This window comes from Bufo bufo, chromosome 3, assembly GCF_905171765.1.
Source record: "Bufo bufo chromosome 3, aBufBuf1.1, whole genome shotgun sequence".
NCBI lineage: Eukaryota > Metazoa > Chordata > Amphibia > Anura > Bufonidae > Bufo > Bufo bufo.
Window position 1 is genome coordinate 627,003,560 of NC_053391.1, and position 27,583 is coordinate 627,031,142.

A 27,583-nucleotide genomic window follows, 5' to 3' on the forward strand; every position below is an offset into this window, starting at 1 on the left:
AGCTGCCCCCCCATACAAGATACCCCCTCCCTCAGCATCCATGCAGCTGCCCCCCCATACAAGATACCCCCTCCCTCAGCATCCACACAGCTGCCCCCCCCATACAAGATACCCCCTCCCTCAGCATCCACACAGCTGCCCCCCCATACAAGATACCCCCTCCCTCAGCATCCACACAGCTGCCCCCCCATACAAGATACCCCCTCCCTCAGCATCCACACAGCTGCCCCCCCCCCATACAAGATACCCCCTCCCTCAGCATCCACACAGCTGCCCCCCCATACAAGATACCCCCTCCCTCAGCATCCATGCAGCTGCCCCCCCATACAAGATACCCCCTCCCTCAGCATCCACACAGCTGCCCCCCCCATACAAGATACCCCCTCCCTCAGCATCCACGCAGCTGCTCCCCCCATACAAGATACCCCCTCCCTCAGCATCCATGCAGCTGCCCCCCCATACAAGATACCCCCTCCCTCAGCATCCACACAGCTGCCCCCCCCATACAAGATACCCCCTCCCTCAGCATCCACACAGCTGCCCCCCCATACAAGATACCCCCTCCCTCAGCATCCACGCAGCTGCTCCCCCCATACAAGATACCCCCTCCCTCAGCATCCACACAGCTGCCCCCCCATACAAGATACCCCCTCCCTCAGCATCCATGCAGCTGCCCCCCATACAAGATACCCCCTCCCTCAGCATCCACACAGCTGCCCCCCCCATACAAGATACCCCCTCCCTCAGCATCCACACAGCTGCCCCCCCATACAAGATACCCCCTCCCTCAGCATCCACGCAGCTGCTCCCCCCATACAAGATACCCCCTCCCTCAGCATCCACACAGCTGCCCCCCCATACAAGATACCCCCTCCCTCAGCATCCATGCAGCTGCCCCCCCATACAAGATACCCCCTCCCTCAGCATCCACACAGCTGCCCCCCCCATACAAGATACCCCCTCCCTCAGCATCCATGCAGCTGCCCCCCCATACAAGATACCCCCTCCCTCAGCATCCATGCAGCTGCCCCCCCATACAAGATACCCCCTCCCTCAGCATCCACACAGCTGCCCCCCCATACAAGATACCCCCTCCCTCAGCATCCACACAGCTGCCCCCCCCCATACAAGATACCCCCTCCCTCAGCATCCACACAGCTGCCCCCCCATACAAGATGCCCCCTCCCTCAGCATCCAGGCAGCTGCTCCCCCCATACAAGATACCCCCTCCCTCAACATCCACACAGCTGCTCCCCCCATACAAGATACCCCCTCCCTCAGCATCCACGCAGCTGCCCCCCATACAAGACACCCCCTCCCTCAGCATCCATGCAGCTGCCCCCCCTCCCCCTCGGTGTACAATCCCTCACAGCACATCCCCAACAGTTTCAGTACCAAATAAGTTACTTAATCAGTAGGTTCCGCGTACTTCTACAACGCTGCAGGAGTTTTTTAGTTCACTCCTCGCGCTGCTGACCCTAGCGAGCTCCATGATAGTATGATGTGAAAGAGCGCGGCTCTCCTATTTCCGATCCACGTGATGTTATGACGTCAGCAGGTCCTTCCCGAATATAGTATTTAGCCATTACCGTAGAGATAGTGCCACACACACAGTATGAGACCCCCATAATTCCCCTATACACAGTAAGGGGTCCCCATAAGTACCCAAAACTAGGGTTGTCACCATACCAAAGTTTTGATTTTGATACCATAAAAAACTATTGCGATACTCGATACAGCGCGAAAAAGATAAAAGCCGCGTGCATTCCGCATTTTATGGAACGTCTGTCATAATAGAACAGTCCTCTCCTATTTTTGGGGGGACAAGGTGACTAAAAAATGGCAAATAATTTTTTATCTTTTCTGTTACGGCGTTCACTGCACAGGAGATATTTTTAAATATGTTAATAGTTTGGACTTTAAGGACGCGGCGATATGTGATATGTTTATTTTTTTCATTGTTTATATATTTTATATGTAAAATTGGGAAAGAGGGTGATTTAAACTTTTAATATTTTGGTGTGTTTTTATTTATTTTTTACTTACTATTAGCCCCCTTGGGGCCAGAACCTGGGCTCTTTTAATCCTTTGTCATATTCACCCTGATGGAGCTCTATTAGGGTGAATAGGACCTTGCACTCTCCCTGCTGCCCTGCGCATAGTACACACAGTATGAGGTCCCCATAAGTCCCCCCCCCCCACAGTATGAGGCATCTATAAGTGCCCCCTCAGTATGAGGCACCCATAAGTGCTCCCTCACACAGTATAAGGCACCCATAAGTGCCCCCTCACACAGTATGAGGTCCCCATAAGTTCCCCCCCCACAGTATGAGGCACCCATAAGTGCTCCCTCACACAGTATGAGGCACCCATAAGTGCTCCCTCACACAGTATGAGGCACCCATAAGTGCTCCCTCACACAGTATGAGGCACCCATAAGTTCCTCATCACAGTATGAGGCACCCATTAGTGCCCCCTCACAGTATGAGGCACCCATAAGTGCCCCCTCACAGTATGAGGCACCCATAAGTGCTCCCTTACACAGTATGAGTCACCCATAAGTGCCCCCTCACAGTATGAGGCACCCATAAGTGCCCCCTCACAGTATGAGGCACCCATAAGTGCCCCCCTAACACAGTATGAGGCACCCATAAGTGCCCCCTCACACAGTATGAGGCACCCATAAGTGCTCCCTCACACAGTATGAGGCACCCATAAGTGCCCCCTGACAGTATGAGGCACCCATAAGTGCCCCCTCACAGTATGAGGCACCCATAAGTGCTCCCTCACACAGTATGAGGCACCCATTAGTGCCTCCCTAACACAGTATGAGGCACCCATAAGTGCCCCCTCACACAGTATGAGGCACCCATAAGTGCCCCCTGACAGTATGAGGCACCCATAAGTGCTCCCTCACACAGTATGAGGCACCCATAAGTGCCCCTTCACACAGTATGAGGCACCCATAAGTGCTCCCTCACACAGTATGAGGCACCCATAATTGCCCCCTGACACAGTATGAGGCACCCGTAAGTGCTCCCTCACAGTATGAGGCACCCATAAGTGGCCCTTCACACAGTGATGCCCCCTTAGTTTGAATACTCACCTATCCCACATTCCCATGACAAGCGGAGCAGAACAGGTGTGTGGCTAGTGCGACGTCACTGTATCATGTCCGCCTGCACCGAACCACCCACTACGGTAGAATGGTGGAAGAGGGGGCTGAAGGCTCCTGCTCCACCATGCGTTCAACTGTATGCGCATCCTGAGGACTAAGATGCAGTTGAAGTCAGCCAACCTGGGAACGCAGGACAGATCCTGAGGTTTGGGACGTTCAGAGACATGTTTGGACTTCTTGCGTCTGTCTTGCCTGAGTTACACATTTTGATGGTTGCAACTCCATCCCATTCAATTAGCTGCAATGCTGCACCTCTGCCATACTGACCAACCTTCATACAGGAACATTTGGGGCATCTAAGCCCTGTCCCTGGGTAACCCCAAACCCACATAGACTGATGACTTGTGGGTGGGTCTTATACAAGTCCTGCTCATTTTCAGCCCAGGACAACCTAAATTTGCCAGGACTGTCTCTGAAAATGAGGAACTGTTCCTGTCAATTCGGGAGCGTCAGCAACTATGCGCTACACAGCGATGCTTGGCTGTGCCATGTGTGTCACCGTGTAGCCCCAGCATATGACTGCAGAAGTGCCAGAATTATGATATGGCGTCTGGCAGACCACACCAGGGTCCAAGCTGGAGCATCTAGGTCTAGGGCATACTCAGATGTTATAGGGCCACATGGGAAAACATAGTATGACCCCCAACCCCCCCCCCCCCCCCAAGTTTCCCAGTACACATGTGACAATCACTCCCAGGCAATGCAAATCAATCGCAACACCCCGGATTTCTGATGAATTTACTATTTATTTTTTTTATTAAGCAGAAGATATTTTAATTTAAAAAAGAAATTGTAATAAAAATAAGTCTCCCGCTGCCTCACCCGCTTTATTAGACTTCTATGTTAAAAAAAAGGGAAATTGGTGCTTCATAAATGTGGGGCTCTTTCTGACCATCATATTTTTCCCAAAATAAAGTTTTAAAAAAATTGTAAAAAATAGGGAAAAAATTAAAGTAGACATATTAGGTATCGCAGTGTCTGTATCAACCGGCTCTATAAAAATATCACATGACCTAACCCCTCAGGTGAACACCGTCAAAAGAATAAAATAAAAACTGTGATAAAAAAGCATTTTTTTGTCACCTTACATCACTAAAAGTGCAACACCAAGCGATCACCAATCTAACCGTCACCTCATCCCGCAAAAAATGATCCCCTACCTAAGACAATCGCCCAAAAAATAAAAAAAACTATAGCTCTCAGACTATGGAGACACTAAAACATGTTTTTTTTTTTGTTTCAAAAATTATTAAATGTAGTGTTGAGCGAACTTGTGTTTTAAGTTCTGCGTCCAAAGTTCGGGTTCGGGTTATCGAAGAATCCCGTTATGGATTACAAATTCCGTTATGGTCCGTGGTAGCGGAATCCATAACAGGATTCTTCGATAACCCGAACCCGAACTTTGGACGCAGAACTTAAAACATAAGGTCGCTTAATATTAGTTAAATATAAAAAAAAAGTAGACATAAAAAAAAAAAAAACTATGGCTCTCAGGCTATGGAGACACTAAAACATGATTTTATTTTTGTTTAAAAAATATTATTGTGTAAAACTTAAATAAATAAAAAAAGTATACATATTAGGTATTGCCATGTCCATAACGACCTGCTCTATAAAAATATCACATGACCTAACCTCTCAGGTGAACACCGTAAAAAATTAAAAATAAAAGTGGGTCAAAAAAGCCATTTTTTGTCACCTTACATCACAAAAAGCGTAATACCAAGCGATCAAAAAGTCATATGCACCCTAAAATAGTACCAATCAAACCGTCATCTCATTCCGAAAAAAAAATTAGCCCCTACATAAGACAGTCGCCAAAAAAAAAAAAAAACCTGGCTTTCAGAATATCGAGACACAAATTTTTTTTTTTAACAAAAAAAGTTGTCATATTTGGTATTGTCGCATCCGTCACAACCTGCTCTATAAAAATAGCACATGATCTAACCTGTCTAATGAACATTGTAAATAACAAAAAATAAAAACGGTGCCAAAACAGCTGTTTTTTTTGTTACCTTGCCTCACAAAAAGTGTAATATAGAGCAACCAAAAATCATATGTACTCTAAAATAGTACCAACAAAACTGCCACCTTATCCCTTAGTTTCCAAAATGGGGTCATTTTAATGGAGTTTCTACTCTAGGGGTGCATCAGGGGGGCTTCAAATGTGACATGGCAACTTAAAATTATCCCAGTGAAATCTGCCCTCCAAAAACCATATGGCGTTCCTTTCCTTCTGCGCCCTGCCGTGTGCCCGTACAGCAGTTTACAGAAACACCCCATATGTGATCATAAACTACAGAATTTAAGACAATACATATTGAGTTTTGTTTGGCTGTTAACCCTTGCTTTGTTACTGGAAAAAAATGGATTTAAATGGAAAATCTGCCAAAAAAGTGAAATTCTGATAATTTCATCTACATTTTCCTTTAATTTTTGTGGAACACCTAAAGGGTTAACAAAGTTTGTAAAATCAGTTTTGAATACCTTGAGGGGTGTAGTTTCTAAAATGGGGTCATTTTTTTGTGGTTTCTATTATGTAAGGGCTCATGCACACGACCGTATGTTTTTTTCAGTGTTTTACAGTCCGTTTTTTACGGATCTGTTGTTCCGTTTTTTGTTACCGTTGTGTTTCAGTTTCGTTTTTCCGTTTCGTTTTTCCGTATGCCATATACATTATACAGTAATTACATAAAAAAAATTGGGCTGGGCATAACATTTTAAATAGATGGTTCCGCAAAAACGGAACAGATACGGAAGACATACAGATGCATTTCCGTATGTGTTCCGTTTTTTTTTGCGGACCCATTGACTTGAATAGAGCCAAGCACCGTGATTTGCGGACAAGAATAAGACATGTTCTATCTTTTCACGGTACGGAAATACTGAAACGGAATGCACACGGAGACACTTCAGTTTTTTTTGCTGAACCATTGAAATTAATGGTTCAGTATAAGTATCGCATACTGAACAAAAAAAACGGCCAGTATATTAAACGCAAAATACTGTCGTGTGCATGAGCCCTAAGTCTCACAAAGTGACTTCAGACCTGAACTTGTCCTTAAAAAGTGGGTTTTGGAAATTTTCTGAAAAATTTCAAGATTTGCTTCTAAACTTCTAAGCCTTCTAACGTCCCCAAATAAAATGTCATTCCCAAAATGATCCAAACATGAAGTAGACATATGGGGAATGTAAAGTAATAACTATTTTTGGAGGTATTACTATCTATTATAAAAGTAGAGAAATTGAAATTTGCTTATTTTTTTAAAATTTGGGTAAATTTTGTATTTTTTTTTATAAATAAAAATGACTAAATTTGTATAAACTACAGCTTGGATCCCATTGTAAGCGATGGGATGTGGATTTTGATAATACCTGGCAAAATCTGGGTGCAATTATGTGATGTATACACCCTAACTGGTTCTAAAATAAAGAGAAACTTATCGCCCTCCTTCCCACAAGCGAGTTTTCCGTCAGGGTGCGATGCGTGAAGCGACCCGTTCATTTCAATAGGTCTGAACACGAGCATCGTTTTTCACGCATCATTTCTGCTTCCAGGGAAAAAAAACGCAGCATCTTCTATATTGTGCGTTTTTCACACAGTCCGGGCTCCATAGAAGTGAATGGGGCTTCAGTATAAAAACGGAAATCATCCGGATGCAATGCGTTTTTCACTGATGGTTGCCAGTAGATTTTTATTCTGCAGGTTTTTTTTCACGCCATTGAAAAACAGATTGCACCCACATGGGAAAAAACTGAAACACTGAAAGCCATCGCAGACAAAAGTGACTAAACCTTTGTGCAAAACCATCAGTTTTTTCCTGAACAGATCCTGACACAGTCCGTATCATCTGTGTGAAAAAGGCCTTAAAGGGGTCATCAATATCAGATCTGCAGATCCGACTCTCAGCACCCCCCCACTGATCATCTCCTCACAGCTTACCACACAGCGCCATATATTGCATAGTGGCAGTGCTTGGTATTGCAGATCAGGCCTATTTGCTTGAATGGGAGTGAGCTGTGCCTAGGCCAATCAAGTTGAAATCACTGGCCTAGGAAGAAGCTGAGACAAAATCGTGGGGTTCCAGAAATTGTTCACCCACCACTCTGATATTGATGACCAATCCTGAAAAAAAAATCATACGTGTTATCACAGCAGTCACTAAGGGGTCTTAGGCTGGGCCCCCAGTCAAAGTAGGGGCCCGACTCTCACATGAGAGCAATCGGCCCTGCTCTAACAGTAGGAGTGCTGATCCGTGCTGTTTACATGCGGCAGGCGCCATTGCCCGCCACATTTAAAGTGGTAAAGTGCTGACAGAGGGAGCGGACTCCCTCTTTCTCCCAGTGGCTCCCCACAAATGCGATTGCGGGGTGCTGATGTGTGTGAAGGCTGGCTGGGGTCTCATGAAGGCCCCAAACCAGCCTTGAGTAATTTCCAGCAGGCTGTGGCGCAGCCTGCTGGTCAATTTCAGAATAGCATTATAGGGATAGTGTATTGCATTTTAAAAGCAATCAAAATACTGTCTGTTAAAGTCCCCTTGTGGGACTACTAAGTGGTAAAAAAAAACAAAAAAAAACACAATTTATTACATTTTAAAAAATTCCATTAAAAAAATGATTTTTTTTCCCATTGAAAATACGCTTTTCAATGAATTTTTTTTTTTAAAAAAATCGCCCCCATATGTTTGGTATTGCCGGGTCCGTAACGACCTGGACTACATCAATAGCATGCATATTATTCCCTACAGTAAACGCCATAAAAAAAAAAAATATTTAAATAATGGAATTGCTAAGTTATTCTTAGTTGCCACCAAAAAAAACCTTTATAACAAGAAATCAAAAAGCGTCATTTACTCCAAAATTATACTAAGTCGTCCCGCAAAAATCAAGCCCTCACACAACTCCATGGAAACAAAAATAAAGTTATGGTTCTTGGGTAGCTATAATGCCAAAACATTTTTTTTCCTTTTGAAAAAAAGGGGTTTTGTTGCAAAAAAGAAAAACGTTAAAAAAAAACTATGTATTTTGTATCACTGTAATTGTACTGACCCAGAAAATAAATATATTGTTATTTATACCGAAAAATGAACACCAGAAAATTTATAACGTAAAAACGCAGTGGCAGTATTGCTGTTTTTCCTATCTCCCTTCCATAAAGAGTTAATAAAAGTTATTCAGAAAGTTATGTGTACCCCTAAGGCTACTTTCACACTAGCGTTCGGGTGTCCGCTCGTGCGCACCGTTTGAAGGGGCTCACGAGCGGCCCCGAACGCATCCGTCTGGCCCCAATGCATTCTGAGTGGAGGCGGATCCACTGAGAATGCATCCGCCTGCCAGCGCTCAGCCTCCGCTCCGCTCAGTGAGCGGACACCTGAACGCTGCTTGCAGCGTTCGGGTGTCCGCCTGGCCGTGCGGAGGCGAGCGGATCCGTCCAGACTTACAATGTAAGTCAATGGGGACGGATCCGCTTGAAGATGACACTATATGGCTCAATCTTCAAGCGGATCCGTTCCCCATTGACTTTCAATGTAAAGTCTGGACGGATCCGTTCAGGCTACTTTCACACTTCGAAAATTTTCTAAGTTTTAATGCAGACGCATCCGTTCTGAACGGATGCGAACGTCTGCATTATCGGAGCGGATCCGTCTGATGAAACATCAGACGGATCCGCTCCGAACGCAAGTGTGAAAGTAGCCTAATGTGCACCATTAAAAACTACAACTTTTCCCGCAAAAAACAAGCCCTCATACAGCTATATAGATGGAAAAATAAAAAAGTTATAGCTCTTGGAATGCGATGATGGAGAAAAAGGAAGAAAAATGCTTGGTCAGTAAGGCCAAAAACAGGCTGTTGACTAAGGGGTTAAATGTCCTCTCTCTCCAGCCTTCGCCTATGCTGCCATAATATAGTTCGTAGACACATGACACTTCTGCATCCAATCTCACGTGTGCATGAATGTCATGTGACCACAGAGGCTATTGATTGGCGCCTCCACAGCGCCCCTAGTGTCGGTTTGTGTGCCGGCAGGCCCTACAGGTGCTGGGATGTAATGAGCGGTGATTAGCGGGTGACCGGGCCCAGCTGGGGCTGATGAGGCCCGGCCAGGATAAAGCTGAGGCCGCGCCGGCCCCGCACGTCAGATACAAACTAATGGCGGCCTTCATGTGCGCCCCCTATAACGCCTACCACAGCTATGGCGGGAGTTTCGGGCCGGCTCCTCCCGGGACCGTCCCGCAGCCCCCGGCCAGGAACAAGCAGGCGGCCTGGAAGACGGGCAAGGGCTCCGAGGCCGCCGACTACCTGGACAACGTCCAGCGGGCGCAGCTGAAAGCCATCCTGTCCCAGGTGAACCCCAACCTGACCCCGCGGCTCCGCAAGGCCAACACCAAGGAGGTCGGGGTGCAGGTGAACCCGCGGGTGGACGCCGGGGTGCAGTGCTCCCTGGGGCCCCGCACGTTACGCAGGCCTCCCGTCAGCGCCGCCAAGTCCGAGCCCGTGCGGTTCACTCGGCCGGTGGCCGTGTACTCCCCGGTGGTGGACGGCAGGGTGTTCTCTCTACCGCAGGGAGGTCGGGCTATCAGGAAGGGTCCGGCCGTCCCCGACTACAAGGAGGCGGAGGAGCATCTGCAGGAGAGCGCGGAGAAGAGGCCAGAGGCCGAGCCTGAGAAGGAGCCTGACCAGAACACGGCCGCCTTCCAGGTACTGACCCTGGGGCCCCCCACTGTTCTGCTGTCTGACCCTGGGCCCCCCCCCCCACTGTTCTGCTGTCTGACCCTGGGGCCCCCCCCCCACTGTTCTGCTGTCTGACCCTGGGGGCCCCCCCCCCCACTGTTCTGCTGTCTGACCCTGGGCCCCCCCCCCCACTGTTCTGCTGTCTGACCCTGGGCCCCCCCCCCCCACTGTTCTGCTGTCTGACCCTGGGCCCCCCCCCCCCCCCACTGTTCTGCTGTCTGACCCTGGGCCCCCCCCCACTGTTCTGCTGTCTGACCCTGGGCCCCCCCCCCCCACTGTTCTGCTGTCTGACCCTGGGCCCCCCCCCCCCCCCCACTGTTCTGCTGTCTGACCCTGGGCCCCCCCCCCACTGTTCTGCTGTCTGACCCTGGGCCCCCCCCCCACTGTTCTGCTGTCTGACCCTGGGCCCCCCCCCCACTGTTCTGCTGTCTGACCCTGGGCCCCCCCCCACTGTTCTGCTGTCTGACCCTGGGGCCCCCCCCCCACTGTTCTGCTGTCTGACCCTGGGCCCCCCCCCCACTGTTCTGCTGTCTGACCCTGGGCCCCCCCCCCCACTGTTCTGTCTGACCCTGGGCCCCCCCCCCCCACTGTTCTGCTGTCTGACCCTGGGCCCCCCCCCACACTGTTCTGCTGTCTGACCCTGGGCCCCCCCCCCCACTGTTCTGCTGTCTGACCCTGGGGCCCCCCCCCCACTGTTCTGCTGTCTGACCCTGGGGCCCCCCCCCCCCACTGTTCTGCTGTCTGACCCTGGGGCCCCCCCCCCCCCACTGTTCTGCTGTCTGACCCTGGGGCCCCCCCCCCACTGTTCTGCTGTCTGACCCTGGGGCCCCCCCCCCACTGTTCTGCTGTCTGACCCTGGGGCCCCCCCCCCACTGTTCTGCTGTCTGACCCTGGGCCCCCCCCCCCACTGTTCTGCTGTCTGACCCTGGGCCCCCCCCCCCACTGTTCTGCTGTCTGACCCTGGGCCCCCCCCCCCCCACTGTTCTGCTGTCTGACCCTGGGCCCCCCCCCCCACTGTTCTGCTGTCTGACCCTGGGCCCCCCCCCCCCCCCCCCACTGTTCTGCTGTCTGACCCTGGGCCCCCCCCCCCCCCCCGTTCTGCTGTCTGACCCCGGGGCCCCCCCCCCCCCCCCCACATCTGGCATGGTTTTGGTTATACAAGAAAACCATGATGCATTGAGGGGCAGGTGGCTCTGGCTGACTTCAGGTAATGATCATGCACAGGAGAAGCAAATCCAAGTCCTTCTCAGCCAGGGCCTATAAGCTGGAGAACAGGTCTACACAAGTGTATTAGATGCCTCCTAATACTATTTCAGGTGTGTAGGTCGGCACCACCATGGGTATGAGACCCAAACCCACAGCATCATAGGCATACAAACTTGCAGGAACTAAGGGTATATAAAAGTCAGGTTTTTGAAACAATCCATGTGGGAACCTGCGCTGATTACAGGGTGTTCAGATTCTATCAGTCCAAGCAGCAGACTGTGTTTAGGGACCTCGCAGCGATTCCCTTACGGGTGAGGAGTGTCACGGTAGCGTGGGTGGGCAGATACATTTTAGGAACTAAGGGTACTTTCACACTAGCGGCAGGGGAGTCCGGCAGGCTGTTCTGGCGGGTGAACATCCTGTCGGATCCATCCTGCCGCTCCGTCCCCATCGACTATAATGGGGGTGGGGGCGGAGTTACAGCAGCACTTTTAATCCGGCTGTCTCGGTGCGCTGCTGCAGGAACTCCGCCCCCATTATAGTCAATGGGGATGGAGCGGCAGGATGGATCCGACAGGCTGTTAACCTGCCGGAACAGCCTGCCGGACTCCCCGGCCGCTAGTGTGAAACTAGCCTAAACTGGTGGCCAGACCACTTGTCTGAAATACAGACAGTGCATCGGGAATGCACTTGTGAGGACCTAAGTTTGTAGGGGTTTTTAGTTTCACCTGGGGGCCGGTCCTTCACTAGCCACTGTAAAGTTGCTTAAGGTTGTTGCTGTTTTTTTTTTTTTTTTTTTAAGCTTGTTTCTAACTAGGCAAATGTAAGGACTTTACAATTCACTTACTCTATCTCCAGATTTCACCGAGGGTCACATGACCTGTCTCTGCTGGCCACGCCCCCTGCGCTGCCTGCTGCTGCTTATTGCTCTCTCCCAGGATTCTTCAGCAGCACAGACTCAGGGCTGAAGGCTTTACTGAGTAGCTGCAGGCAGTGAGGAGACAAATACTGGGCATAGGAGCTCAGACTAGAGGAGTTCTGCACAAGAACAGTAGGGGGAAGATCCTGTGTGTATCAGCAGTGTCATTGTACAGCTGGGACTTGTAGTCCTACACATACAACATGCTGCTAAGTCTATCAGCAGGCAGACATGTCACTCAGGGCAGCACTTGTATTCATTCCCTTAGCAGCAGGGGGAGGGGCAGAGAGTGTTGTTGCAGTGTATGTATATATATTTATTACACCCCAATAGGAGGTCCTCACAAGGATTGTTCCAGGAGACTCCTAATGGACTTAATTAATTGACTGCTGCAGAAACTGGAGGTATGGGAATTACTGGTGCCCTGCCATTCTTACTGGAGAATGAGTCCTTACCACCTAGGGCAGGGATCAGCAACCTCCAGCACTCCAGCTGTGGTGATATATGACTCCCAGCATGCACAATTGCTTGGCTGTTCTTCCATCGAAGGTAATGGTGCATGCTAGGAGTTGTTTCACAACAGCCAGAGGTTGCTGATCCCTGCTCTAGGCCAATGTGCTTCAACCTGTTGCTGTACAGAAGTTGCAAAACTGTCAATGTGCCATGATGGTTGCAGGGCATGATGGGAGTTGTACTTTTTCAGCAGCTGGAGTTTACTGGTCTAAACTCTCTAGAGCAGTGATGGCTAAGGCCTCTTTCACACACGTTTGGTGCCATAGAAAACAGCAGTTTTATTGTCCTCCTCCAGAACGGAATGGAGACTGGATGGATGCAAACTGATACATTCTGAGTGGATCCTTTTCCATTCAGAATGCATTAGATTGCAAACTGACCCGTTCAGGGCTCTCAAGCGGTCCAAAACGGATCTCGCAAACGGAAAGCCAAAAACGCCAGTGTGAAAGTAGACTAACCTCTGGCACTTCAGCTGTGGTGAAACTACGACCCCCAGCATGCACCATTCATTTCTTTGGAGTTCTGAACAGCCAAGCAAGGGGCTATCTTGGGAAACAGTTCTACCACAGCTGGAGATTAGCCATCACAGGTCTAGTGTACCTGTTTGGGACCATCTGCCCACTGGTAGCTCGCTATAGGCTTAAAGGGTTTCTGTCATCAGAAAAATCGTTGTGTGCTAATGTCAGCAGAACATGGCTGTATGACTTGGATCTCCCTGCCTGCCGCTGTTTGCGCTAAATTCCTTTTATAATATGCAAATGAGCCTCTAGGTGTTAGTGGGGCGTTGCTGCAGCACCTAGAGGCTCCGTCCTCAGTTTGCCACGCCCTTGTAAAGGTGATTAACCTCCTCGGTCTCCTCCGCGCCTGCGCTGTCCATTTTAGTATTACGCGCAGTGAGTGAAGGATGCGCTCCTGCTGCATCATGGTGGGTAAGCACTGGGCGCCCCACAGCTCAGCAAGATTTTCAAGAAAGCCTGGAGAACCTAATGACACCCCCTGTAAGCGCAGACTAAGGGTAGGGGTCTGTGCAGGAAAGGGATGGAGTCTGAGTAATCTAACTTTTTATTTCAGTTCCTGGAACAAAAGTACGGCTACTTCCACTGCAAAGACTGCAAAACCCGATGGGAGAGCGCCTACGTGTGGTGCATTTCTGGAAGCAACAAGGTGAGGCAATCGCTACAGATCGCATCAGTTGAGTGGAGGTTTCACCTTATTCAGCACAGAAATGGTCCAATCCCCCCAGCATGCTTTGATTTCCACTTAGATGTTCTCTGCAACATATAAAAAGACCCATGATTGTCAGAATAAAAAATTGATTTTGTAGGCTCGACTAAGAGCTTCAAAAGCATAAAAAAGTAAACTTCTATTTTATTTAAAAAAAAATATATATTTAAAGCAAACCTTTCACCTGGATTTTACTTAATAAACTATCAAAAGTACCTTATAGATCATCCTCATTGTGTTAGCACACGGTCTTGTCCCGCTTTTCTGCCATGTATATGCATGAAAAAATCACCTTATAAAGTACTTTTCTCCAGCTAGGCAAGTCACGGTAGAAGTCAAGGGGGTAGCCCTTCCCTCACTCCAGGCTGTAACTCCCCTGCCCTAACCCCGCCTCTATGCAGTCTGACACCCGGCTCAGTCGCCGGGACCGCGCTTGTACAGGCGGGCCATGCGCCGTCGGACTCAAGCGCGATCCTGTAACTGAATCGTGCATGCGCTGTCCCCGATGCTTGCCTGTCTTCTCTTCCTCACGCGCGATTCAGTTACAGGATCGCTCTTGAGTCTGACGGCGCATGCGCCGCCTGTACAAGCGCTGTCCCGGCGACTGAGCTGGGTGTCAATTAGACTGCAGAGAGGCAGGGTTAGGGCAAAACCTGTAAAATGGTGGATGAATTGTTTTTTCCAGTTCCACCCCATTTAAATTTTTTTATATTTTTTTTCCTGCTTCCTACTACATTGTATGTCATATTAGATGGTGGCATTAGAAAGTACAACTTGTCCTGCAAAAAATAAGCCCTCATACAGCTGTGTGAACAGGAAAATAAGTTATGGCTCAAGGAAGATGGGGAAGAAAAATGAAAATGCAAAAAACGAAAACCTCAGTTCTCCAAGGGTTAAAGGGGTTGTTGTACCTCAGACATGGGTGGAATATCCTGGTGATATGCCAGCAGTGTCAGGTGGGGGTCCTACCTTGGGGGCCCACATGATCTCTAGAACTGAGCCCCCAAAGTGAACGTAATTACACATGCGAGGCCACCCTCTGTTCAGGTCTATGGGAGCTCTGAAAATGGCTTTCCAGCAGTCCCATAGAAATCAATGGAGTTGGCTGCTCCTGCGCTCCTCTTATTTCTATGGGACTTCTGAAATGGCAAAGCACGCTTGTTTTATACTGATGACTGATCGTCGGGATACGTCATCAGTATCTGATTGGGGGGGTCCCAGCACCCATGCTGATCAGCTGTCTGCTAAATAAGCTGCAGCTCTTCACAGCACCATATAGTGGTTGTGCTTGGTATGGCAGATGTGAATGGGGCTGAGCAGCACCTAAGCGACTTGACCAATGAACATTTCACTGGCCTAGGAAAAGGACACAGTGACCTATCCTGACAACCCTTTTACTGCCTTTTTACAGGTCTATTTTAAACAACTTTGTCGCAAGTGCCAAAAAGGATTCAATCCGTACAGAGTGGAAGCAATTCAGTGCCAGGTAAGTGGCAACCATGAAATGCTGCATTTCTAGTGCAGATGACCCTGTGATATCGAACCTGGGTAATAAGTGGAGATGAGCGAATTTCAGTTTATGGAATTCGTTCACTGGTAAAAGGTGAATTGCGTTATGGATTCCGTTACCACGGACCATAACGCAATTCTATGACGGAATGCATAATAGTCTATGGGCTGCAAAAACTGATCCGTCTAGTTTGTTATACAGGACATGACTCCCCTGTATAATAGAAAAAGGACGGATCCGTTTTGCAGCCCATAGACTTCTATTATGACAGAATAAATAACGGAATGCCTCTAAGGGCATTCTGTCATAGAATTGCGTTATGGTAACGGAATCCATAATGCAAGTCACCTTATCAGTAAACTAAATTTATAACCTGAAATTCGCTCATCTCTAGTGGTAATTCTCCTTCACTCTGACTGTAATAGAATATATAAACTGGGGGGGGGGGGGGGGGCGCACAGCTACATGGTGGACCCTGCACACTGACAACCGACTGCCCATGAAATGAAAATGGTCCCAAACGTGAGAATCACTCTGCCCAACTGCAATGTCCTTTTTATGACCATTACAAAAAAATGCAAGAACAGGGTAGGGGTTGTAGACGTGGTTGCACGGCAGCGGACTTGCCTTCTCTAATCGCATGCATTTATCTCTAGAGCTGCTCCAAGACTCGCTGCTCCTGTCCACAGAAGAAAAGACATATAGACCTGAAGAGGCCCCACCGCCAGGAACTGTGTGGTCGCTGCAAAAACAAAAAGCTCTCGTGTGACAGCACTTACAGCTTCAAGTATATCGTCTAGAGGAGCGCGGCTTCATCTGTACGACACGCACTTTGCTCGATGCATGTAGCACTTTGTTGAATTGGCGCTGAATCCTGGCTTTTGACCCGGCACTGGAAAATGTACTAAAGTTATTTTTTGTCTGTCTTGTAGCGTGGCACTGTTTTGTATACATTGTAAATAAAGTAAATTAAAAATTATATTTAAACTAGCATGGGCATACTACAAGAGGCTGTACAGAGCTAGAGGTGGCTAGTACAGCTTGCATTGGCATCTGTTTACAGGGGTTCTTGTGGTACTTGGATGTTGATGGCATAGCCTGAGGATAGTTGATCAGTATTGGCTTGGTGGTGGTTTTCAGACTCTCTGCACCCACACTGATTAGATGTTTTGGGCAGAAACACTGGAATGAGCCAGAAGCAGAAGGTTTTGACCACTGTAGTGGCCATGCTGAGCTGCAGGATGCTGGAACCTACACATAGAGGGACCTTTCTGTCCCCTGAGCATCAGACCCCCACCAGTCTTATGACCTATCCTTAGGTTAGTCTTCAATAGCCAAGTACTGGAAAACACTTTTGGTGTGTGCACATTGTTGTATCTCAGCTCTACAGAAGCCCCAATCTGTGAGGAGCTGAGATGCCTCTCATGCCATTCTAGGGGGTGCACATGGTCTCCAGGTTCATGTAGAATCCAACAAATGTTATGCCTCATTCACACGTCGGTGATGTCCATCAGTGATTCTGAGACAAAACCAGGTGCGGCTCTAAACGCAGAACAGGTGCAGATCTTTCCCTTATGCCTAATGTCTGTGGAGGCTCCAGTCCTTGTCTTGGCTCACAATCACTGATGGAAAACACTGAGTGAATGCAGATTTACTTGGTGTGATGTTGACCAGGGATTGGCAACCTTTGGCACTCCAGCTGCTGTGACACAACTCCCAGCATGCAAACATGCTCATCTGTTCGAACTCCCAAACGTGTGACTGAAGCATTCTGGGATTTGTAGTTTCTGAACAGCTGGAGGTTGCTGATCCCTGATGTAGACACTTTGGAGGTCATTTATTAAACAAGTCTAAATTAAGGTCCTTTTTGCTGCAATCTGCAACTTCTCCCTGCTCACGACAGGCATGAAGTGGGTGGGGACAGGCCTGTCTCATTTACTATTTGGTCATCTACCAAAATGGTCTAAATGTAAGACTGCTCAGAACCAGTCTTGCATTTAAAAGTGGCGGTGGATCTGCCCAAGTTATGGAGAGGCTGGCCCCTCTTCACAACTCCAACGATTCCCACCGCTATAGGGATTAAACGCTGGTCTTAATAAATGTGCCCCTTTTGTGCCTCGCTATACATTTCAAAACGTTGGGCTGTTGAAGTGTGCAAAGAGATGGTGTAGCAAGATTCACCAAATCTATAACCCTACATGAGTCACTGAGAAATACAGCAATCCTTCTACCCACCTGGTTTAGTTTTATGCTAAACATAAGACTAATCGAGTGCCTCTCTCCTTCCCCCAAGTGCCAGTATCATGGTGCCAACCCCCCTCCCCCCCCATGTGCCAGTATCAGTTGGGTAAAAAAAAAAAACCACAAAGCAGCCTCTTCCTGTGTCCCACCCTGTATGTCCATATATGGAGTCAGTGCTTGTGTATTCTAATTTAGCCTGTATTTCAGAAAAGTTTCTGCTGGGATTCCAACCCACGATCTTCTGTATCAGAGGCAAAGCACTTACCCACACAGCCATAAGAGAGGCATTGACACTGACTGAAAAAATATGAGACTTCTGTTATAGGTGGCTAAGTGTACAGCTATACACTTGACAGCTGCCCTAACACACCCAGCACTGCTATATCTCTATATGACAGCTGTCCCAGCACACTCAGCTCTGCTATATATGATAGCTGCCCCAGCACACCCAGCTCTGCTACATCTAATACACATAAAAGCTGCACCAGCACACTCAGCTCTACTATATCTCTATATATGACCGCTGCCCCAACACACCCAGCTCTGCTACATCTAATACACATGAAAGCTGCACCAGCACACTCAGCTCTACTACATCTATATATCTCTAAGTATTGCTATACAGTAGATATATATAGATATAGCAGAGCTGAATGTGCTGGGGCAGCTGTCATGTGTATAGATATAGCAGAGCTGGATGTGTTAGGGCAGCTGTCATGTGTATAGCTGTACACTTAGCCAGCTATAACAGTAAAAGTTTCATATTTTTTCAGTCAGTGTCAATGCGTCTCTTATGGCTGTGTGGTTAGATGCTTTGCCTCTGATACAGAAGGTTGTGGGTTCGAATCCCAGACACATCTCTTCCTCTCCTGAGGATGGCAATGTGACTATGCCTGAGCGTAAGGACGCAGGGTCAGGAGGAGGAGCTAGCATGGCACTTGGCTGGCAGACTCGGCAGTAAGTAATTGTAATTGACAGACAAGTCCTTCACTTCTAATGGAGCAGCACGCCGCTCGCTCGCATAGACAACAAGTGACTGTGGGAGTCGGGAAATAGAGCTGCCTTGGGCCCCCAGGAGCAACTGGGCCTGGGGCAGCTGCCCCTTTTTCCCTGCGGCAAAGACGGCCCTAATGGATCAAGCAATCTTTAGCCTCGATAGGAGAACGTCATTGTGGTAGTCCTGTTTGAGCCATACATTTGGGTTTTTAACAGTAAACATGCAAAGTATTTTCAGTATAACAAGTGTAGTATTTTGCCTTTTAGGAGGCGGGCACACTTTTTAAATTCTGTTTCTAGGATGCGTTCACACTGGCCCAAGTTTACTAATGTATCTTCAACAAATATCTTTCTAAAAAGTGGTTCAATTTGGCACATCTCTGGAGTGTTGTAGATGTTATTCTGGCAAACAGACTGCTGAAAGAAGCATGTCATTTAGGGTCCATTCACACATCTGCTGTTCTGGGTCTGCATCCATTCCGCAATTTTGCAGAATGGGTGTAGACCCATTCATTTCAATAGGGCTGCAAAAAAAAAAAAAGCGGACAGCAGACCATGTGCTGTCCGCATCCCCGCAAAAAATATAGAGCATGTCCTATTTGATAGCGGACAAGAATAGGCTCTTCTATCATAGGCTTGCCATGTGTGGAACGCACACAGCCGGTATCCATGTTGGGCGGACCACAAAACACGTGTGAATGGACCCTTATGATGAGGCCTGCACCTAATCATGAATTGCATGCCTCCTCTGGCAGCAAAGGCCCTAACCAGACTGGCAAATCGGGGCCTAAGTGTTGACTCTTGTGACCCTCTCTTTCAGACAGTTGTTAATATGGGCACGTTACAGCTGAAAAACTCAGCCTGACCACAAGTCTACTGGTTTCATACATACATGGCCATCTGAATGAGGCCTTAGTCCGTGCCAGCGTTGTTCTTGAAGTGTTGCTTTTCTGCATGTGAAGTTAGGGATTATGGGGATCATTTATGACCAGATATACGCCACTTTTGTGGCGCAGATTCTGTTGTATGCGGTGGTGTGGCAGAATCTGCAACATATTCCCCACTCATTCCAGGACTAAAAAAGTGGACGGGGATGGGCTGGCAGGCTTTTAGGTGTAGAATATGCTCTCAATGTAAGACAGTTAGAAAGCTTTCTTACATTTAGAATCTGTGCTGGATACGCCAAAGCTATGTAGAGGCTTGTCCGGCGTCTAAAACACTGGTCTTAATAAATGTGCCCCTATGTCTCTGGTGGTGACCTACTAGGATTAGGCTCACATTGTTCAGGTGTGTAGACCACTTACATGTGGTGATTACGGCTCCCAGTTTGGAAATGGTTGGACAATCCTCTGATGAATGACCATTTCACAGACTTATTTTAGTCCAAGTTGTTTAAACTCTCCATATACTGTATGTTCAATGAAATCTGACCATGGACAGAATATATTTTGCCCTCGAACAATCTCTTTGAACAAAGGATTTTTAGTCCGACTAGGATTTGAAATTTGTAAGCCCAGTGACTACTTTTCGGATAATAGCAGTCCGTCATTGGCTAAAACGATCATTTGTTGTTAAATTTCACCCAATGAAGGATCACTTAAACACATATATTGATACCTTAAAGGGCTTCTGTCACCCCCCATTTAGCAATTTTCAGTATCGAACATTACCTATTTGCCAATGTCAGTTGAGTCCATATATATCACTCTTACCTCTCTCTGTGCTGTAATTTCTTTAAAAATCAAACATTTATAATATGCAAATTACTTCACTACCAGCAAGTTGGGCGGTTACTTGCTGGTAGCCGCCGCATCCTCGGACTATAAACACGCTCCTCCTCCACTTGATAGACAGGGCCAGTGAGCGCTCTTCTCCTCCCGTTGGCCCTGTCTGCCCATGAAATCCCGCGCCTGCGCCGCACCGGTCCTCATTCGGCGCAGGCGCTCTGAGAGAAGGACGCGCGCTTGCCTGCTCCTTCCTCAGTGCGCCTGTGCCGATGACGTCAGCCTACACCCGGAAAAGCGGAGGAGGAGAGCGCTCGCTGGCCCTGTCTATCAAGTGGAGGAGGGGGCGTGTTTATAGTCCGAGGATGCGGCGGCTACCAGCAAGTAGCCGCCCAACTTGCTGGTAGTGAAGTAATTTGCATATTATAAATGTTCGATTTTTAAAGAAATTACAGCACAGAGAGAGGTAAGAGTGATATATATGGACTCAACTGACATTGGCAAATAGCTAATGTCCGATACTGAAAATTGCTAAATGGGGGGTGACAGAAGCCCTTTAAGGGCTGTTGCCATGAGCGAGTCCAGTGTGGGAATCATCTGCCTCTGCTTGACCTTATTGCTATAGAATCATACTGACAGCTTTATGTCACTATGATTCTGTAGAAGTAAGGTCAAGCACAGGCAGATAGCATTATAAATCATGATAATGCCGCGTGCTCCTTTAAGTCCAGAACGGAGGATCACGCTCACGCACCGAGTGTGGAATGGACTCGCTCGTGTGAAACAGCTCTAAGAGTGAAACGTGCATTGGGGTCTGGTGCTCCATCCTACTTTGTATGGCAAATGTTCTGTTCTTTTTTTATTTTTTATTATATATTGTATTATTGGTGTATTCTTTATGTACTATGTTGTATTTATAAGGACACATTTCTTTTCTAATCCTGTATGATATCAGGCTCATGTAAGGGCTCTTTCACACTTGCGTTCTTGTCTTCCGGCATAGAGTTCCGTCGTCGGGGCTCTATGCCGGAAGAATCCTGATCAGGATTATCCTAATGCATTCTGAATGGAGAGAAATCCGTTCAGGATGCATCAGGATGTCTTCAGTTCCGGACCGGAACGTTTTTTGGCCGGAGAAAATACAGCAGCATGCTGCGCTTTTTGCTCCGGCCAAAAATCCGGAACACTTGCCGCAAGGCCGGATCCGGAATTAATGCCCATTGAAAGGCATTGATCCGGATCCGGCCTTAAGCTAAACGTCGTTTCGGCGCATTGCCGGAGCCGACATTTAGCTTTTTCAGAGTGGTTACCATGGCTGCCGGGACGCTTAAGTCCTGGCAGCCATGGTAAAGTGTAGCGGGGAGCGGGGGAGCAGCATACTTACCGTCCGTGCGGCTCCCCGGGCGCTCCAGAGTGACGTCAGGGCGCCCCAAGCGCATGGATCATGTGATCACATGGATCACGTCATCCATGCGCATGGGGCGCTCTGACGTCATTCTGGAGCGCCCCGGGAGCCGCACGGACTGTAAGTATACCGCTGCCCCGCTCCCCGCTCCTACTATGGCAACCAGGACTTTAATAGCGTCCTGGGTGCCATAGTAACACTGAACGCATTTGGAAGACGGTTCCGTCTTCAAATGCTTTCAGTACACTTGCGTTTTTCCGGATCCGGCGTGTAATTCCGGCAAGTGGAGTACACGCCGGATCCGGACAACGCAAGTGTGAAAGAGGCCTAAAGCAAGCTTCACTCTTTCATAGGAGACTTTGTGCCATTCAGAATTCTGGGATCGTCTCACTGCAACCTACACGGAGGCAGAAGTTGCGTAGGCCTGCAATCCCTTGGGTACCTCTCTGTGTATACAGGACCTTAAGAGCCCTGTTTTATTAGGGGTCCATTATTGACAGCGATTGGGCCCAGGATCTTCTCGTACTCTGGTGGGCCTGTCCGACCCTGGTTGTGATCATACCTGGTCCCCGCAAGCTTCTGTCCTACATATTAAAGAAGCACAGTTTTTTTTTTTTGCTTATATAGTGCAGGATAGTCCACCATTAAAGAATAAGATAGCTCTTTTTATTTGGTGTGTAATTTGTGGGTTGTCAGCTATCCTGATTCCTCCTTCCCCTCAGATATGGTTTTCCCATCATGCCTGGCTTTGCAGCAACAGAGGTGGCAGAGTGTTACCAAACTGCACTGCTGAGTCTTGTGTAAGGGCAATCATTACAAATCAGTGATACAAAACTGCTGTCCCCTGCAGGGCCTCCATGGTTTCCCATGTTATGCGGCTTGAGCCTGTCTGCCCTCTCTCCCTTGTCTCTTACATGCAGGAGGCAGGGAGACCAGTGTGAAGCTACATCTCACTGAACCACACTGGAGAGTCAGCACACACAGATAGTACAGGCAGTGTGAGTCAGAAGGTTTATATAACTGCAGCTAATCACTGCATACACTCCCCTTCTGCACTCCTGGTCCTTCAGATAGGGGAGACATATGTTCAACAAAACACAGGGATATGTGGAGGGGTTTCATTGGTGATTATGATATCCTAAAGTTCACAGGAAGTCAGCCACAGAGATGAGACTGACTTCCTGTCATTAGAGCAAGCTCTGGCCTGTTGTTCACACTTGAGATCACAGTAGCTACATTAGTATACAGAAAGCACCTCTGCTATATGGGGACATGCAATCGATACAGTGATCATTCATCCCTATAATGTGGCACGTAACAGATGCGATCACCAGTGAGCGTTTTGTGCTTTCGTTGAGAGATCAGCAGCACCTTCACACAGGGCATAAGGCCATCCTGGGATAGGCATAAGGCCATCCTTCATATAAGATAGGGCCAGGGGCTATCCAGAGTATTCAGTATATTGGGCAGACTAGATGGGCCAAATGGTTCTTATCTGCCGACACATTCTATGTTTCTAGGGCAATTATTGGGAACAAGCGTTCCTACATATTCATATATTGCCGTGCTTTTGCAGCTCACCAGTTCCAGTACATTAAAATTACTTCAGCATCCGTTTAGTGACTGAACAACTTTATCATATATTTCAGTGAATGTACTCGACAAAAATAATCTTAATTACTTCACAAAACTTGTCAGTATTATGTACAGAGTGAATAAGTTACACAGATTAGGCGTGAATGGAAATGACTCGGATGTGCAAAAGAATTTCATGCGATTCAATTCACACTCGACGGCAGAAATTCCCAAGGAGGAGAATGCCATACATGTATACCAATATATATATATATATATATATATATATCAATATAATATGCATTAAATAAATCAAAAAAAGCTTTATCCAACATAAAAAAAAAAAAAGAACCTAGAACTCTTCATTGCAACAATTAAAATTCTCCAAATATACATTAAATAAAAGATGCATGCGTGACGGATGAAAAAGATGTCTTCGTTCTTTAAACTTCCACTTTCGGTATGGTAGTCAAGTCATATCAGCCTTCTTTTTCATTGTATAAATAGTTCGAAAAGCAAATCTGTTTTATTAAAAGGCAGCCCGAATCCTTAAAAAGTTAATGCGACCTAAATCAATCGGGGTGATCGGGAACAGTTCTTGACTATGATCAAGTACAATTATCGCAGCAACCTAGCCATTCTAGGAAATGTCTGTCATAGCAGCGTGAAATACAGTAATCCTCCAAATTACAGTGTACAACATCATCGTAGTCTGCTCACAATCCGCCTTCATATCTACAGGCTCTCAGCTATCGACCAATCATATCACAGATTTTTCTACGGCCAGCCTCATTCTGCCTGTTGTCTGTTCATTGACAAATTAAAAAGTATCTGAAAAGTATATTAAGAGCAACAAAAAATAGACTATATATATATATATATCTATATATATTATTTTGGGAAACATTGCACTTTTGCCATCCTAAGGTTTATAGAAAGGAAGTATGAGTCGGTATAATAGGCTTTGGTACACAATGGAAGTCACTTCTTTCGTATTGAGATAAAGCAAAACAGCGGTTGGCCATGGGGCAAAGATCAACCCGGGCTCTTGCGCCATCGCTCGACACATCTATACACCATTGCTGCAGGTGCTGTCATCTGTCTGCTTTGCTTGAGAGACGAGGCCTGGGGTTAGAAGGAATGGTAACAGTGTGAAGGAGTCTTCCCAATATTGAGTAGATACTGAGTGACCTCAGTCCAACAGGACAGCACTTCCAGCTGAGAAGCGAAGATAGACGCTGGCTTCTTGTCAGAGACTAGTGCCTGAAATGTTGGCGTCAGGGAGGTAAGTTGAGACGACGCGGTAGTTCTGGGCGCGGCGGATCATGTCTCGGATCTCCATGTTGAGGTCCATGAGTTTGGTGCAGATGTCCGTTAAGTTCTGATTGGAGCCTACAAGGGCGTACGTGCCTGTCTGTCCAAGTGTTTGGTGTCGGAAGTAAATGTTCAGTAGTGTTTGCACTTCATCGTCAGCACTGCTCCCGAAGATGTCATTAGGCCATAGTTTCCTAAAACACAAATTATGGGGTTATAACAGTCAAATGTCTCTGTAAATGATTTGTCTTTATTTTGGTATATTCATTATGAACAATGATTGTAGAAGATGTAACAAATATATGGACATATGATAATGTTTTTATAATTGTGTATATTTGAGATGCGGAGGGGAGAAAACACCAAGAAAATTGTGATGCAAAATGTATTGTGATATACCAACTTTATTTGAACAATAAAAAACGATTTGATTGAAAAAAAAGATAACATCCACAGGATAGGGAATGAGTCTCTCGTAAGGTTGCGACTAGTGTTGAGCGAACTTGTGTTTTAAGTTCGGCGTCTAAAGTTCGGGTTCTCGAAGTATCCCGTTATGGATTCCGCTACCACGGACCATAACGGAATTTAGAATCCATAACGGGATACTTCGATAACCTGAACTCGAACTTTAGACGCCGAACTTAAAAACACAAGTTCGCTCAACACTAGTTGCGACCACTGGGGCTCCTGCTGATCACAGGAACAGGGACCTGTGCTCACCATCTGAATGGAGCGGTGGACACGTGCAACTCTTTTGAAACTTTTGGACTACTAGAGATAGTCAAGTAGAAAATGCGAGAACAGCGGGTTCGGATGATGGTATAATATGTGTGGGGAGCTCCCGATTCTTCCACGACAGATGATGTCAGGGGAGAAAAGGATCAGGCGAAGTGAATATTTTCGCCCGATCCTTTTGTCATCCCCTCCCCCATTTAGACATACGACCAAGGTGAACGTCTGTGTGTGTGGGAGCCAGGAGAGGTGGCTGAACGATCGATCAGCCGACAGCTACTGAATGTATATGGCCGCCCTAACGCCCATGGGTTAAAAGGAGAAAGCCATACAAAGACCATCACCTGCTGCTTCACCCTGTGAAACAGGACTCAAGTGACAGCTTGTCCGCACAGTCAGACCCACAGCAATCAGCAGATCTTCACTAGATCATTATCACCACCCATCATTATTGGGTAAATGTCCACCAGAGTGAAGGAGGCTTGTTAGTGGCTCACCACTCTGGATCACAGGTATGGCATCAATGTAGCTTAATAGGGTAGCTGATAATATCATATAAAGGGAATTATCATCTATGCATACACCAAATATATTTTTGGCAACAGTGGTGAAGCTGCAACCTCTGGGTGATCTTTCAGGTTGGCAATCAAAAAATCCAGGTGGTGGTACCTGAAAATGTCCTTCCTTATATTTCTGACCCAATGTTTCTATTTTAACATTCTCCTCTGGGATATATTGGGCTTCACTCCTCTGCTCCAAGTCTGATCCAATATTTATTTCAGAATCAGAATTAAAGGCAAACACAGAGGAGAGGGGAAACCTTTCCTGGAAGTCTTCAGGTCTATGGCCCCTTCTAGCTTAGTACTGCACCTTCCTGTAAAACACGTCACTTTATAAATCCTGAGTGAAGTCTTTCCATCATTTAGACATCATTGTTCACTCTGGAGCCACGACAGATATGACTGATGGGTTTTCGAATGCGTAACAACGGATCCTGATGGATCCTGGTGTCTTAGCATGGAGTCTCTCGCAGATTGCCAGTATTTTTTGATGACAATACTAAAGACAATGTACTACAGCATTCAGACTCACCTGCAGTGGCGGATCTGACGTATTGCCTTCCCAAGCTCATTGTTCTTCAAGCACTCCAGCATGGACTGTATGGCGAACTCTGTGGAACTGAAGGGTGGCTCGTACGGCGCAGCATCCATATTAAGGGACTCTGCTGCAATATATAAACTGGCCTCTTTTAAGTTCTTCTTCAGCTCATTCAGTTCTCTTGACATGTTAATTAACTGCAGAAAAAATGAAAAGGATCAGATTATTAATCTAATGATATCTCCAGATTATATCGTTTCTATTTTCCACTGTACTGGTCTATATGTAGCTGCAGTCCCTGAGAGTTACTTTCATGGCTGGATTAAAGCGGACCTGACATGCAAGCTTTCCCAATGGAAATGGTCAGGAGCATCTATTTTCTAAACTATGTTTCACCATTCCTCTATTATTCCTGTGAATGAATGGTCAGCACTGTGTAATAAAGGTCCAGCTGGGTGTTACCAGTTGGGGTGTGTCCCTGTACAGTCTGAATTGGAAACACCGATTGGACAGCGTCAGACTGCAGGGACACCCCCCCCCCCCCCCCCCAACTGGTAACACTCAGTTTGACCCTTTGCTGACCATTCATAAACTTCTAGTAGGAATAATACAGGAATGGTACAACATAGAGGTATATGAAAAGACTGCCATTACACGAGGAATGCAAGTAGTTACTAATGAGAGGTGACAGGTCCTCTTTAAACAATACATTTTTTGGCCACGCCTAGGATGCCTTTGACAATTATCCGATCACAAGGACCCCCAGTGATCAGCTGTAATCTGAGTGGGAACCCAACAGCAAGTGTTCAATGCCCCCCGCCGTGCCACAATATGGTCACGACATGATGCCTAATGAAACTGCAAGTAAGGCTGATTTCACAAATAGCAGAACTTCTGTCTTGAACCCATGGACATACCTCTGGCATGGAGCTGACTTCGTGGACTTGTCCAATTAGTTTACAATAAGACTGAAAAAGCAATAGCAGCTGGAAGTGAAGCTTATACAATCTCTGACAGAGTTCCAATTGCTGCAAATGAACAGAGAAATGCATGTTAGTAAACATTTATCACGTCATATCCTGTTGCCCACAAAGTACACGGCCTGGTAACCTCTACACAATGGTATCAGAGACACAGCCAAAAGTGGGCAAATTTATTTACCAGATCATAAGTCGTAGAAAAGCTTATATATTCTTCAGAATATACCGTAGTGACT

At 47.2% G+C, this 27,583-nt stretch overlaps 2 protein-coding genes across 9 annotated transcripts in view; one reads left to right on the top strand and one right to left on the bottom strand.

The window, feature by feature from the left end:
- The first annotated feature begins 9,169 nt into the window (after nucleotides 1-9,169).
- Nucleotides 9,170-16,216, top strand: ZAR1L (zygote arrest 1 like). Its single transcript, XM_040422481.1, has 4 exons — nucleotides 9,170-9,877; nucleotides 13,620-13,712; nucleotides 15,184-15,258; nucleotides 15,939-16,216. The coding sequence occupies exons 1-4, from the start codon at nucleotides 9,269-9,271 to the stop codon at nucleotides 16,080-16,082; spliced, it is 921 nt and encodes a 306-aa protein (XP_040278415.1). The 5' UTR covers nucleotides 9,170-9,268; the 3' UTR covers nucleotides 16,083-16,216.
- A 7,047-nt stretch (nucleotides 16,217-23,263) lies between these two features.
- Nucleotides 23,264-27,583, bottom strand: part of FRY (FRY microtubule binding protein) — a 294,523-nt gene continuing 290,203 nt past the window's right edge. For 6 of the 8 annotated variants that reach the window (XM_040426147.1, XM_040426153.1, XM_040426148.1 and 3 more), the window contains 3 exons: nucleotides 27,285-27,395; nucleotides 26,362-26,564; nucleotides 23,264-24,731 (listed from right to left, as the gene is read on the bottom strand). In XM_040426147.1, the coding sequence (XP_040282081.1) occupies nucleotides 24,473-24,731; nucleotides 26,362-26,564; nucleotides 27,285-27,395 (573 nt within the window). In that variant the 3' untranslated portion in view covers nucleotides 23,264-24,472. The remainder of the gene's footprint in view (nucleotides 24,732-26,361; nucleotides 26,565-27,284; nucleotides 27,396-27,583) is intronic. The other 2 variants (XM_040426149.1, XM_040426152.1) reach the window with 1 other exon arrangement.